We start from the raw sequence: 14,203 nt of genomic DNA on the forward strand, positions 1-14,203 counted from the left end.
TCTCATTTGCTAATTTATTACTGAGAGACTAATAATGAGAGGACTGAAAAATTCTCACACCTGGGTAGTAACTATTAGCTTAGCTGTGTAGCTAGCTAGAAACAGCTAGCCTACATCTAAAAGGGATAAAGAAAATCCACTTATTGACACCTCTGATGCACACTAATTAATTTCTTATATATGAATTACTTAATTTCATCAAAAAAACAACATTTAAGCAAACAACAACATTGATCTTCAGCTGGACTGTTAGCATTAGCAGCTAATCTGCTTGCCAGTCCTGTGAGCTCTTGTAGTTTATTATGTTACATGACTTGATAGATATCTTTCTAAACTATGTTTGTATTTGTTATATCTAACATATCTTATCTTAATTTTGATTAGATTAAAAGATAATTATGATATACTTGGGTATTATGACGAAATTATATAAAATACAGTAGTTTAGAAAGCTTTAGTGTTTCTTTCCTATAGACTCAATAAATAAATTAAGGTTAAGTAATTTTCTGACGGAGGACTGATTGTACACAGATCTAAGGGTACTGAAAAAGAAAAAACACCCTTAACCTCACCTCGATCTGTAGTTGTTGCTGTGCTGTCAAAAGCTAAGTACACCCTTACTTCTTGACCAGCTTACTGGTCTGAAGCATTCAGGTGTTTGTTACCACAATGCCACAATCTTCCCAGAAGTGGATGTCCCAGTAAATTCACCCAAAGGTCAGACCTTGCGTTGCTCAAAGAAATTTTTTATAAGATACATCTCAGTTCATGGCAGTTACTTGTCCTAAATTGGGTCATACAGCAGGACAATGGTCCCAAGGACAGCAACAAATCTACAAATGAACAGAATACAATCAAGTTGCTGTAATAACCCGGTCAAAGTCTAGATCTTGACCTGAGTAAAGTGCTGTCACTGGACTGTAAGAGAGCTAAAGAAGCCTACAAACCTCAATGAACTGAAGCAGCATTGTAAAGAAGAATGGACCAAAAGTCATACAGAAAACAACTACTTCAAGATATTCCTGCAAAATGTGGTTCTTCAAAGTTATTGATATACATTTTACTTTTCGCAGTACTGCATTAGAGTCCTGTAAAACCTTTCTTTTTTGAAACCACTGTAGGTGCTCCAAGGACACTTTCCTTTAGTCATGTCAAGCATGAGATGAAATGAAATGAGAGCATTGTCAGTACCTGCTGCTTCTTTCTGGTTCTTTCTTAAGAAAGAACCAAATGAGTTACCCAAACTCTCAAACTCTTCCTTTAAGATTTTTTTTTTTCAAACAAGGTTAAGTGGGCCAACTCAAAATGTGACACTAGAGCAAAATAACCCTGATTAGCTGGCACGACAAGCTATTGTTGAGATTCTTAACCAGAAATGTTTTCCTGTGAGACCCTCAGTGGAATTAAAAAGGAGCTTTACTTAGCCCAGTCAGGACGTCTGGAAATCAGGCTAATGAATATGTAACGAGGATGTCTTTGTCTCGCCCTCTAACTCTATAAAGTAAGTCTTAGAGCTTTGAAAGGATACATAAAGTAACCTACAGGGTGTGCCTGTGTGTGTGTGTTTACATGCATCTGATATTCTTTATACTGAATGTAGGCAGGGATTGTGTTTAATATTCTTCATATGATAGAGTCATCCAGAGATTTAGCTTCCCCCCCTTCATTCGCTTTATTTTTAATATCAGTATATCTCCGTCCATCTGTCACACCCAGATATGTTTATCTCATCGCCTATCTGTCCTTCATTTTTCTTCCCTGTCATCCAACCTCCGTTTTACCTTAAACACACTCCCATTCCTCTTCTGCTTCCTTTCTCTTTCTCCTAAACGAATTCCCCCTCCTTCCAGGTAAAAGTGCCGTCTTTTTGTAGAAGTCAGAGAACACGTGATTCTATGTATATGTTACTGTAGTGTATATTGTGCAGCAGGAAGATGCTTGACAACGTTATTTTTTTTCCCCAGCTTTCATTCATGCCAATAAAGATTTTTGATTTGATTTGAGAGAGACAGAATGCAGGAAGAAAAGAGAGATCTTTGCTCGTCAGCTCTGACAAGGATCTGTAGACTCACTGGTCCATGTCGGACTGAAGTGTCATCTCCAGTTGCATGTCCAAGCATATCATTAAGAAGACATCTTTTGTTGCAGTCAGTTACGGCTGTCTTTTGAAAACTGAGTGTGGAGTTCTGGGTGTTTGCACACATCAGCTCTTTCTCTGCTCAGAGACCTACTCGAAAAAAAAGAAAAAAAGAAGGAATTTTAAGACAAGAGTGTTGTAAACACGCTGGTAGACACTGTGGCCTCATTTCCATTCTGAATGCCTGCAAAAACTCATGCTACTACAAGGGTGACAGGCGTGTTTGTGTTATGAATCTGTTTTAATGCCAAAGGTTGCATCACATGCTGAACTGAGGCTCAGCAGCCGCTCTGTGTAACTGTCTGACACACTGTGTGAATTATTTTCCCCTCTTTAATACCAAAATCAGAGCGCTTTCTGATGTAACTGCTGAATCACAGCCAATGGGAAAAGATATCCCGGCATAAGACCGACAAACCCAGGTAGATATTATAGATCATCCTGTTCTCCGAGTCCCTGTGCTAGGCCACAGCACCACCTGTTGGTCACGATCAGCTTGGTGAAGAAAATCAGATACTCTATTTTCTTAACTTTTAGGGAACTTTATCCAATAGACATCAGGCTCTTTTCATCATATTAGTTAAATGTGCACTGCAGCACATTGCAGATGGAGCTCATGCATGTTTTTGAAAGTTTAATCTTTTCTAATATCTGTTTTTGTTTTGTTTTTATTTGCCTTGAATGCTTTCTGGATTGGTTTTATCCCCTGTCTTTAAGTTATTTCTAATCTGTGCAGTGTCCTCTGCACAGAATATGATCTTTTGTGTATATTTGTGCATTGCATATTGCATTTAAATGTGCGCCTGCAAAATAAAGCAGCTGTGCTCTGTGCCGCCGCAACCCAGAATTGGATTAGAGGATGAAAAATGGATGGAAAAATTGACCAAACTTGGCACAACTTTCAGATGCAGTTTTAAGGGTTTGCAAATATACAAAGGTTATACACTGCTCTTCTTTTTGACTTTTTTATTATTAAAAACTTGCACTGGAACCTACAGCTAGGCCCTTTTTTCAGTTTTCCTCAGTTTTTTCTTTGCTTAGCAGTGTGTCAGGTTGCTTTTCTTAGAATAAAAAAACAGTTGACAAGAAGAAACGATTGATTTATATTTTCTCGTTGCAGCATTGCTGTAATTGTATCCGAACTTAGGCTCTAACCTGGTACTTGGTACTTTTTATCTGGTACTCCTGTTTTTGTTTTGTTTTTAACTTACACTGAACTGAATCTAATATTCTTGATTGTCTCCTTCATTTCCCGCTCTCTCCCTCCCCTTCCTTCTCTCTCTTCATTTCCTCCATTAGATTCAACAAAATACAGAACACCAAGAACACAATGAAGAAGGACGGCATCAGCTCGCTGACCTACAGACTGGTTCAAGTCAAGAAGTATCCTCTGTACACGAACATCTCCGTGGAGATCGGCAAGCCACCACCTCGGCCCATTAAGGGCTAGAAGATGTGAAAGAGAGAAAGTGGACGATGTGGGGGAGGATGCATATTAACTAGCCTAGTGAGAGGAAGATGTGAAAGAAGAGAACTTAAAGGATGGAAAGAAAACTGAGAGTGTCTCACAGGCATCTGAAAGAATATGAAATTGAAAATAAGAGAGCAAAACTTGTCACAAGCACATCATAGTGTCTCTTTCTGCCTCGTTTCCACTCTATTCAGCTTGATATTTCTCTCTTTTAGGACTCAGGCTCTTTCCACCAACAACTTCTTGAAGCAGACAGTGGGCGCTATCACACCTGTAACAATCAATGACTGCAGAATGCATAACTTGTGGACCAAAGGTGGATTATCAGTGGCGTCAAACTTAAGTTTTCCTATCAAACTGGAGGGCAACTGATGGCATGTTGACAGCGAGCATTGACAGGAACTGCTGGTGTGTCACGTAACACTTTCTTAAATGTTGACGATGGATTTCTCATAACATCTTAAAACTGTCTCCATGAGAAAAGATACGGACTGTTTTCATGCATACTTTGAAAATGCAAGAAAGAATTAACTCTGTGCGCATTAACAGCCCGTGGAGGCAAGCTGTAACATTACCACAACATGCTGACATGCAGTGATGAACTGTGTTACTGTATCTAACGGCTTGCATATCAGAGACATCAGCGTCTCTTGCCCTGTGATGCTAACAGACAATTTGCTTTGGACATTTTCGTCAGGGAGTCACTTGTTTGGATCTAATTACTCAATCAAACCCTCTGCTATCAATTAATGAATGTGTATTGTGCCTGCATCTACAGCAGAAGACTCAAATGAGTGCTGGTGACACATGAACACGCTGATGAAACACGTTTGTCAGCCGCTACAGACGACCGGGAACTCTCTTTTTGTTCTCTGTTTTTATACATATATATGAACTTAAAATCTGGAAGCAGAAGCTGACTTGTTGAGAGTTTTGCAACAACAGTAAATAAACTGAAAGGATGAAAGGGTTTCTCCTGTATGCCGTGTACTGAAACTATCTTGGGAGAGCATTTGAAATCAAATGGAGGAACTGAAGAAAGCAGGTCTGATACATACTGACAGCTCAGTTATGATTTTGACCCCCTGCAGCACATAAGGAGATTATACTTCTGGAAACTTTTTTTTTCAGTTTATTTTGCTAATATGCACTTTAAAGTCAAAGTTGAGCTAATACTCCTTTAAAAGATATTGGAAATTTACCATATTTTCTGCACATACAGTATTCCCCTAAGCTCCAGACACCCACTGGTGTTGGTTTTCTTTTAGCTAATGTCACTGTTAACGCTAAATTTGGTTGAAAAGTGAGGGGGTGAAATTTGTTTTGTTTGGATGTCTTAAAAATGTTGCATTTGGTCCAAAAGTGAACGTTTTATATCAAATTTATCACATAGACTAATATTACTGGACAACCTGTACAGATAGGTCCAAAATTTGTTGGGCAAAGACACATTTTGTCATTTGTATACCACCACAGTGGATTTTAAATCACCCAATCCAGATCTGATTGAACTGCAGACGTTTTGCATTAACCGTTTAGGAAATTCAGGCATCTTTATATACCGTCCCCAATTTTTCAAAGGCTCAAAGTTATTTGGAAAATTGACTGAAAAGCAGTTTCATGGCAAGGTGAGGTCTGTTATCTTGTTTTTTCACAAGTGAAGCAGACATGGTGTCTAAAGTTGCAGCTCTTCGAAGTAATTTCAAATATGATGCCAAGAGAGATGTAAGTGCAAGTGAGGGAGACCATCATTATGTTGAAAAACTAAAATAAAGCTATCAGTGACACAGCAAAAACTTTTGCCAAATCAAAAGTGTGGCTCATTCTTAAAAACAATGGATGCACTGACCAGCTCAACTAAAGTGAATGATAACACGGATGTTAAGAAAAACAACTTCTTCTAATCGTCTAATCAAATCAAGAATGAACTCACGGAGGTAATGGTATCATTGTCAAAGTCCACAATCATGAGACGACTTCATGAATGGAAATACAGAGGTCTTATAATAAGGTCTAAAACCCCTAATTACACTTAAGAAGTGAATTGTAAAGTGTACACACTATACTCTCTGCTCAGATTCAACCAAAGTGCAAATGGATAATGACCCAAAGCAACCCAAGAGTTTTTCCTTTAGAGGCAAAAGAATTAGAGATTCTTCAATGACCAAGTCAGTGACCTTATTTCAGCCCAACAGAGCATGCTTTGCAGTTAAATACAAAAACAGAAAGCCCCACAAACAAGCAGCAGCTGAAGGTGGTTGTAGTAAAAGCCTAGCAGAGCATCTCAAGCAAGGAAACACAGCATTTGGTGATGTCCTTGGGTTCTAGACTCCAAGCAGTTATTGACTGCAAAGGAGTTTCATGCAAGTATAAAAAAATCCTTAAAATCACGCTGGTTTGGTTAATTGTTTTTTTGTTTTTTTGTTTGTTTGTTTTTTAAAGTGGATGCAATTCCTAAACCATTAATGCAAAACTTTTGTTACACTCCTTGAATTCAAGCTGAAAATCTGCACTTCAGCCACCTATTGATTAAAACCCACTGCACTGTACACATAATTGTTAAAAATCTAGTCTTTGTCCAACAAATTATGGACCTAACTCCAAGTGTGTATACACATGTAAATGATGTTTTTATTCTCACTGTGTGTTGCATAGTGATGGTATTTGTGTACACCTCTGGAGAGGCTAAACACATTGTTCCAGCATGCTGGAGCAGCACAGTAGGAGCAGGATAAGCGCCGCAGCCTCATAACGAGAAGGTTTCGTGTTTGAATCTACTCATCATGGGAGGAAGAGCGTCCTTTCATTTTTCAACCAATTTTAGACAATAAAGGGACATCAATCCATTGATCTGAGAAGACTGCTGTTCATCCTTTGCTTTTTAACCAAATCTTGATGTCGTTCAGACATCTGGCAAAATTGTCTCCCGACGTCATCCCGCCGTCTTTTGAACAGGTTTTTGCTCGGTGGGATGTCGAAGAAATGAGCTGTCAGATATGTTTTATGAGAAAAAAGCAGCGTGAATACAAAAGCTGACTCTTGTAAGATTTACAAGCAGCTCCATGGGCAGGACAAGGTGAAATAACTCTCAAGGTCTCTTTTAAACTTACAATGTAACTTGGTAGTCATTTTTTTTTAGTGTCACAATTCATTAATAGTCCGTTGATACTATTAATATGCCGTTTTATCTCTCTGCTATCTCTCCTGTCAATCGTTTAGCAGGAGACGATCATATCCGGACGGAGGAAATTATAAGGTGCTGCTCTTTGGCTGGTGGAAATTGTTAATTTTAGGGCAGTAATGAGAAGTTACAGTTTGAGCAGTATGACTGACGTCCCTATTGCTGCTTCAGATTTTATCAACATCAGCTGTCAAGCCTACATGCTAAACGGTTTCATCACACATTCAGATTTCACAAACGATGGGCTAAATTAATCCTTTTTTTTTAAAGTTCTGGAACTTTTTGTCTCATGTTTACTTCTGTCATTTCTTCCATCACCGCATTGAAGTCTTTGACTGTTTTGTACTTTGATGCTTTGCTTTTCTTCTTCCTCTGTTTTCTTTTTCCTGGTCTGTACTGTCAGTGTTGTTATTGTTGACGCCTAAACGCCAAACTGATGCCTTTAGAAGTGATGTGTGCTAAGGGGAAGGGAAGGTTATCTTGAGTTCTTTCTTTTGGGCAAAGATGACGCGATAGAAATGTGTGTTTTGAGATTGAAAATATTTAAATGTTTGTTTCGGTGCAAAAAGAGAAGAAAGGATTTGCAGTATGTTTTCATGAAAGTGGCAGGGGGGTTGCATAAAGTCTTGCGACTGCAATTTGAACCACAGAGAACAATTTGGGGCTTTTATTTTGGTGAAAATCGAGCACCGTTGGCCTCCTCTTTGGTTAGCCTTGAGGCAAAACTGTTCCCATCTGTTTGGCTCTCTGTTATCTTTGCCTCAAGCCTGTTGGAAGGTATCAATGCTCTTTTCTGCACACACACACACACACCCGAGCACACATTCATTCAAACTGTCCCCCCCACCCCCCCCACCCCCACCCTCGCTCTTTTTCTTTTTACATCATCTCCCTTTTCAATGCCTCTTCTTTTGTACTCTGCCAGTTTAGGTTGTTTGTGGCAATGGCACGCTGTTGTGCTTTGTGATGGACCCACTTCAGGCGCAGCCGTGCCTCACAAGGGTGCTTCGACTTTCAATAGATATTGACAGGGCCTCTCTTTGAGTCTGTGAAGTCCCGGCCACTTACTGTATCTCCATTTTCTTCTTTCTCTCTTTCTCGGCACACATCCCCATCCTTGTGTCTCCCTTCTTTTCATGTCCTCTTTGCATGTCGTCATTTTATTTTTCACTTTTCACCCTCTCTGTGCTTTGATTCTTTTTTTTGTTGTAGTTTTTTAAGCTGTAGTCTCCTGGTGAGTTTTTGTGTTGTCAGACTGCACACAGGGGTCAACAAAGATCCCTTCTCTAAAGTGTTTACAGCTCACGCAGTGCAATATTACAGATTCATTCTCCTCTATATCATGTTCTTCTTTTAAGTCATTGTTGAGGGATGTGGGATGACATTTTAAGACATTTTAATGCAGTCATCATTTTTTTAAATTTGTCTTATAAACCTGTTGTGTTATATAAACATAATCAAAGATTAAAGGTAGATAAAATGATGGCATCAATATTTTCATCATTCTCGCCATATCAAAGGGACAGTGCAGCAATTTAATGTGCTTTGTAAAGTTGTGGCCACTCAGGCTAACATATCCCAGCCGTGCGGTTAGCTTTAAAATAGAAGTTTAAAAATCTTTCATAGAGTTGGTAAGTGCAATTAGATATTTTGGGCAGTCAAGAAAAAACCCTTTTAAAAATAATTAAAATTACTTCCCTGTTTACCAAAAGGTTGATAAAGAATTTGACTCATATTCGCTGGGTTCATTTTGCATGGGCTTAAAATGTTGTTGCATGCTCTGCCCTTAACTGTGAGTGGGTTCAACATCTTTTAAGTCACTTTGAACTAGAGTTCAAAACACAGTTCCAGCTGCCTCGATGGCAAAGGCAGCGGGAATTCATGGGAATTGTGGTATTTCAAGCCACGCCTAAAAAAAAAAATAGACTGAACTGTAAAATTTGTGGAGTGTCCCTTTAAATGTAAGATCAATTCTTCTGGGAAGCCTTTATGAGATGAGTGAGAAGTTGACAGAAAGTTGAAAAAAAGGTATAATTTAAAGCAGGAGAGGGATGGGTGCAGTGCAGTGTGTATAAAATGTGGGTTAAGGATGTAAAAATGAGCAGAAGAAACTTTAGCATAAGTAGTATTTGAAAGAACCACGAGGAGTGCTTGATGTTTCTTGTTGGACTTTTTGACTTTTGAAGCTGTTCCAGCTGTCAGGTAAACCTGGTGGTTCAACTATTCAAAGCGCTTTTTTTCTGATACTTTTTTTTTTGTTCATCTGCTGCTGACGGCAGACGGGACTTTCAGGCCTGTGGGTGTTTTTAAAGATTTCCTGTACCTGTATGTTTTTTTTTTTCTTTTTGTACATTGAATGTTGAAAATGTTATATCTTATATAGAATGCATTAAGTCATATCAAACCTACTTTTTCTATACAATCAATAAATCTGCAGTTAAAAAGATACTGTGATGATGGTGTTTTTCATGTTTCTTTGAATGTTTCCTCTTGATCTCAAACAGCCCAGTTGAACTTCTGCAGACTTTTTTTCCTCTTTTCTCTCCTGAGTGCTTCTTCTTCACCCTTTGTGTGTTTTTACACCATTCTGCATTTATTCATTAGTTGTTCTCTGGCTCTATTCCTATACTCTGTTTGACCTGTCTTCCTCTACTCAGCCCCAAACAGTCACGGAAAGTGACTGCCCCTCCCTGAGCTTTGCACCGCTGGAGGTTTCTTCCTGTTAAAAGGGAGTTTTTCCTTCCCACTGTCACCAAGTGCTTGCTCATAGTAATATAAATAAAACTGAATTGAATTCTGTCCTCTAGTTACAGCGACAACACCAAAGCCTTTTCGTCCTCTTGTTGTTTTAGTTTACTGTTCTTTACTGTTTTGTTTTTTTGTTTCCAGGAAGCTGCTTGTTTCCCATTGTCAGCAGAAAAGCTCTGCAGGGGCATCGGGCGGGTGTCCTCACAGACAGAAGCACAGTAAATGAGTCACTCAGAGTAAAAAGAAGCGATTCAAAACAGACAAGTTTAATGGGCATGAAAAAGGTGTTTTAATTTGGAGAATTTTTGCACATTTTCTCTGCACACCTGTATGGATTATCAAAAAAGGTATGCAGCGTCACATCACATCAGTTCCCTTCATATCAGCCAGTAAATTGAAAGCTGCACTTGTAGGAATTCTTTCATATTTTGTGAAATCCAAACACAGCGTCTGCTTATTAATGATATTTAGCTACAATGGATCAATAGCACTGATGCAGGCAGCAGCAGCCTGAGATTATTATGTAATGTAAAGGCGGTAAACACAGAGTTTTAAACTTGAAATCACTTTTGTTTTTTGCTATGGAACGTCCCTCATGACCAAAGTGAGAAATGATGACAAATTACAGAAGGTAGGCCTGCTGCCTATCAATGTTTCTATAAAAAAATGACAATATACTTCATGCTACATTTCATTCTGAAAACAGTAAATCATAATTTTCCACTTGGAGAGTGTAAATAATGTAGAAGGTTGTTTGTATAACAGCTACACCTTCTTTCTTGAGAAAAATGAACAAAGCTGCGAGTTACAGATTGTTTTTTTGTTCTGCTCTACAGTGTACATGTACAAATAACATTCCCCTAAATGAAACCCTGCTTTCAAATATTACCCTTGTCTACAACTACTGTACAGTCATATATCAGGCCATACCCTCATACATTATATTTCAATTAGCATGGAAATTGAACTACAATATTTATAGAACAGACACAAAGTTGTTTATTGCTTCGTTCTGCTGTTTCCTAGTCTAAATCGCATCACAGTGATGCATGCATTTCACTGCTGCATCAGCTGGTGACAGGTCAATTATCATTTCTTGTCATCCAATAATTATATTGGCTTTGTTCTGATCCTTGAAATACCTCCTTGGTCCTCCCCAAGGTCTGCAATAGCCCACTCATCTCTCTCTCTCAGAAAAACACCAATCTTGATAGGAAGGCCACTACTCAAGGGTCGTTTAATTTACTTGTTCCTGTTAGATTTGTTTCATTAAAGATTCTTCTGTAATAGTGCAGGTATTGGGAACAAGTGTTGGAGTATTTGTTGTCCATTTAAAACAACATTACTGGAACCTAATTTTGGCTTTTTGCGCTCTTATAATTCTCAGCTAGTGTCCTTTCAGTGACAGCTTTAGTGTTGTTTGTTACACTGAAATGTTGGATTAGGTATCTTTGTCCTGTTGCCTAAGGTACAATGCTGTGCAAAAGTCTTGAGCCACATGTCATTCTTTATATTTTGTTTCAAAGTAAATTGGTCTGAGCAATAGTTCTCCAAACTTTTTCTTTGGACTGTTTTGGACTGTCTTTGCTGTTTTGATTATTTTTGGAAGGGGAGGTCTTTTATAAAAAAATTTTTTTTAAAAGTACCTAACTCAAGAGATGAACCAGTGTAAGAGAGATTAGATAACAGACGATTTAGCAAATTTAAAATCACATGTTTAGGCACATGATACAAAAAGTATCAAAGTTAACACAATCTGAGAGACATAAAATAGTATTTTTGCACCATCAAGGTGCGAAGGTCCGAAAGAACTTTTAGCAGAAAACTTGTCATATTTTGACATTGTGTGCAGTGTGAACTTAAGAAATTTGAGGAACTGGACAAGTGGAGGAAAAGTGGCAGTCCCAAACAAAAATCTGCAGCAGATGAACAGCATCTTAAAGTCCAGCAAAGACCTGACACAGGACCTGAGAGTTGTATGTGACCTTTCCGCTGATCCATGTGTTATTCACTTCTTGACAGATACCCTTCCACTGCATAGTACAAACTCTGTTTTTGCCTCTTATTATGTATTTCCATGTGTGTTTGCACAAGTTTAAATAAATCTATGCAGCTATTTCCCATTTTTCTAGCAAAAAAAAAAGAAAAAGAAAGAACTGGTGGCTTAAGAGATTTGCACAGTACTGTACAGTACATTAACGTACTGCTTCTTTAAACAACATGTATTTTAAGAAATGTAGAGCTCTGACAGTCTACCTGCTGACAGAGAATCAGTTTTGCTGGGTGGGCGGCTGTTCAGGTTTACAGTTTCTGAGGCGGGAACAGGTGGCGAGGCGGTTTCCCTCCCAGTAACCAGCATCCTGGCCGTCGTGACAACGACACTTGGTGCAGGAGTCAACCCAGATGGGCTCTCCTGCAGGAATCACTTGATTGCGTGATGCATCAACATAGCAGTTAGGACCTTTGGGGAGAGGAGAAGAAGAGGTAATTGGAACTTAACAGATACTACACATAATCAGTCAAGTGGATGGCATTGTGTAACCACACTCATCCCTATTTTAAACCAATTTTCAAAAACAAAACAAGACCACACTAGAGTGGGTCTAAATGACAACATTTGAAAACGATGCTCATATTATAAAAAAAGATAAATGTCTTGGTGTTCTCTCTGTGATGCCGTCTGTGACTGTTTTTTTTAAACCTTCTACTTTTATTAAACTGTGTTTTTAACATACCCTCCTTGCATTCAGGGCAGCACTTCCCAGGCTGATAGACAGGGTTGACACATGGTGGAGGCGCACAATCTGCCACAAGACAGCGGGCAATGCCATCACTGTCACAAGTGCACTGCTCACATTCTGATGGCTGGAAAACACACACATTGACACAAACACACACATACACTGAGACCCAGCATGGATCATTTCCTAATCTCCTCATGATGTAAATGCGGGTTAGTCACTGCTAGCAAGCAGACAAATTATGTATAACGGTATCCTTTTTACTAATCCCTCCTCATACCAGCTCAAAAGGGGGCGCCATTTACCTCCAATTTACTGCTGCATACTCATTACATACAAACAGATATCTGGTTTAGGCTTTAGTATTCATCAAAGCTCATCCTCATTTGGTTCTGACACATGCATTCAGGGACAACGATAGGGAACAATGGCTGCACAAGTGGGCGGCATGAAACAGACCAGAAGACCCAAAGTTTAAACACCAACTGGTGCGCCCCTGTGTTACTAGAATGTCTCTATGATATTCATATTATTTAGATAATAATTACATTTCAGAGCTTCTATTAAGTGTTATTATTAGTGTTCAAGTCATTCTTTCGAATAATGTATTCTTATAATGTTCTTGTACACTGTTATTGTTGTGATGCATTTACAGTACAGTACAGTTACTACAGCTTTGACGTCTAAAAGATTTACTTAAATAATACTATTGACATAAGCGCACTAAGGTGCTTCATTTTAGGATGACGATGCTGACATTTTCACTTGTAGGCCATTTTCTAAATAGTTGCAGCTACTTTAGTTTTGTAAGGATAGTACTCAAACTATTATCGATGGACGTCCCAACCAATGCACACCTGTAACCCTCTTACATTTTCTTCAAAGCCTGATGATTCACAAAATTATATTATTCGCCAAAGTAAATATAGAAAAGTGTAAAAAAAAAAAAAAAAAAAAAAAGGGTTTCAATAGGGTATTTTTATTTATGTGCCACTGACTTACCTGGAAGTTCTGGCCTAGCTCGTACACCACACCTCGATACTCACACCCAATTTTTTCGCACCTGGGGCAGCAGTCGGTGGGGTAGTGGCTAACGTGGATGCATGCAGCTGGGAGAGAGGTGCATTCAGTGCGGGCACACACGGAGCCCTCAGCGGTGCACTCACATTGAGTGCAGTGATCAGAGTCCAGGAAATACCATTCTCCCACGTAGTATATGCTGCCATTGGCCTCGCAGGTGCTCTCCTGCTGTCCAGCGACCGAAAAGCCAAAACAAGCCTGCGCGCAAAGTACGAGTGCCAGAAGGACCGTGCGTATCCCGCGCGCTAAGGAAAGGCGCTCTTTCACAAGCTTTTCCATAACGTAGCTGATTAATCAAAATGAGTAAAAGTTCTTCAGTGAAGCGAAACTTGCACTGTAGTCCTACTTGGGTTTAGTAGACCGATCAGCCAAGATTTGAAAAAATAAAAACCTTTTCTTCGTTACATTGTTAAAAACAAAAACCCCAAATCCTGAACTTCTCCACAGCGGTCTGCCGGGTCTGCGCACACTTTTGCAAGGCAAGGAGTCCGGAAGGGAGTGGAGGCTGGGAGCATGAGGGGGAAAGTTTCACTGCTCTCATCAGAGTATATGCTTGCCCTTAACGTTACTAAGCTGAAACCTGTCCCTCCCCTAGTTTAACACGCACGACTTCAGACTCCTACAAGAGTTCTCCGTGGCCTTGTGTGATACTTGAAGCCTACTGCACCTTTAAATTTGCTCTTATTGTGCGTTATCTGTTTAGTCTTGTATTTATTTTTATTTTACAATAGACCAAGTTTACCTGGATTTAATGTCATACATTTCGTCATCCCACCATGTATTTTGTTTAGTGCTTTATTTTAAATTAAATAAACTCTTAAGCCAATTTTAAATAAAACGAATTA

The 14,203-nt window shown here is 39.0% G+C and overlaps 2 protein-coding genes across 2 annotated transcripts in view; one reads left to right on the plus strand and one right to left on the minus strand.

Annotated features, from left to right (window-relative positions):
• b4galt2 (UDP-Gal:betaGlcNAc beta 1,4- galactosyltransferase, polypeptide 2) overlaps window positions 1-9,217 on the plus strand; it is a 214,267-nt gene extending 205,050 nt beyond the window's left edge. The window contains exon 8 of the mRNA XM_031733580.2: window positions 3,437-9,217. Coding sequence (XP_031589440.1) covers window positions 3,437-3,587 — 151 coding nt within the window. The 3' untranslated portion in view covers window positions 3,588-9,217. The remainder of the gene's footprint in view (window positions 1-3,436) is intronic.
• A 566-nt stretch (window positions 9,218-9,783) lies between these two features.
• Window positions 9,784-14,195, minus strand: zgc:113531 (uncharacterized protein LOC541359 homolog). The gene is made up of 3 exons (XM_031733583.2): window positions 13,281-14,195; window positions 12,273-12,402; window positions 9,784-11,998 (listed from the first exon to the last, which is right to left on the minus strand). The coding sequence occupies exons 1-3, from the start codon at window positions 13,635-13,637 to the stop codon at window positions 11,808-11,810; spliced, it is 678 nt and encodes a 225-aa protein (XP_031589443.2). The 5' UTR covers window positions 13,638-14,195; the 3' UTR covers window positions 9,784-11,807.
• Window positions 14,196-14,203: the final 8 nt, after the last annotated feature.

This window comes from Oreochromis aureus, linkage group 18 (genome assembly GCF_013358895.1).
Source record: "Oreochromis aureus strain Israel breed Guangdong linkage group 18, ZZ_aureus, whole genome shotgun sequence".
In the NCBI taxonomy this organism is placed as follows: Eukaryota; Metazoa; Chordata; class Actinopteri; order Cichliformes; family Cichlidae; genus Oreochromis; species Oreochromis aureus.

Bases quoted from the DNA above. Each gene is read 5' to 3' on its own strand.
- zgc:113531 (XM_031733583.2), bottom strand. From the start codon at position 13,637: ATGGAAAAGCTTGTGAAAGAGCGCCTTTCCTTAGCGCGCGGGATACGC. The intron at 12,403-13,280 runs GTAAGTCAGTGG...TGTGTTTTCCAG, and splicing joins AGCTAGGCCAGAACTTCCAG to CCATCAGAATGTGAGCAGTG. The intron at 11,999-12,272 runs GTATGTTAAAAA...CTCTCCCCAAAG, and splicing joins CTGCCCTGAATGCAAGGAGG to GTCCTAACTGCTATGTTGAT.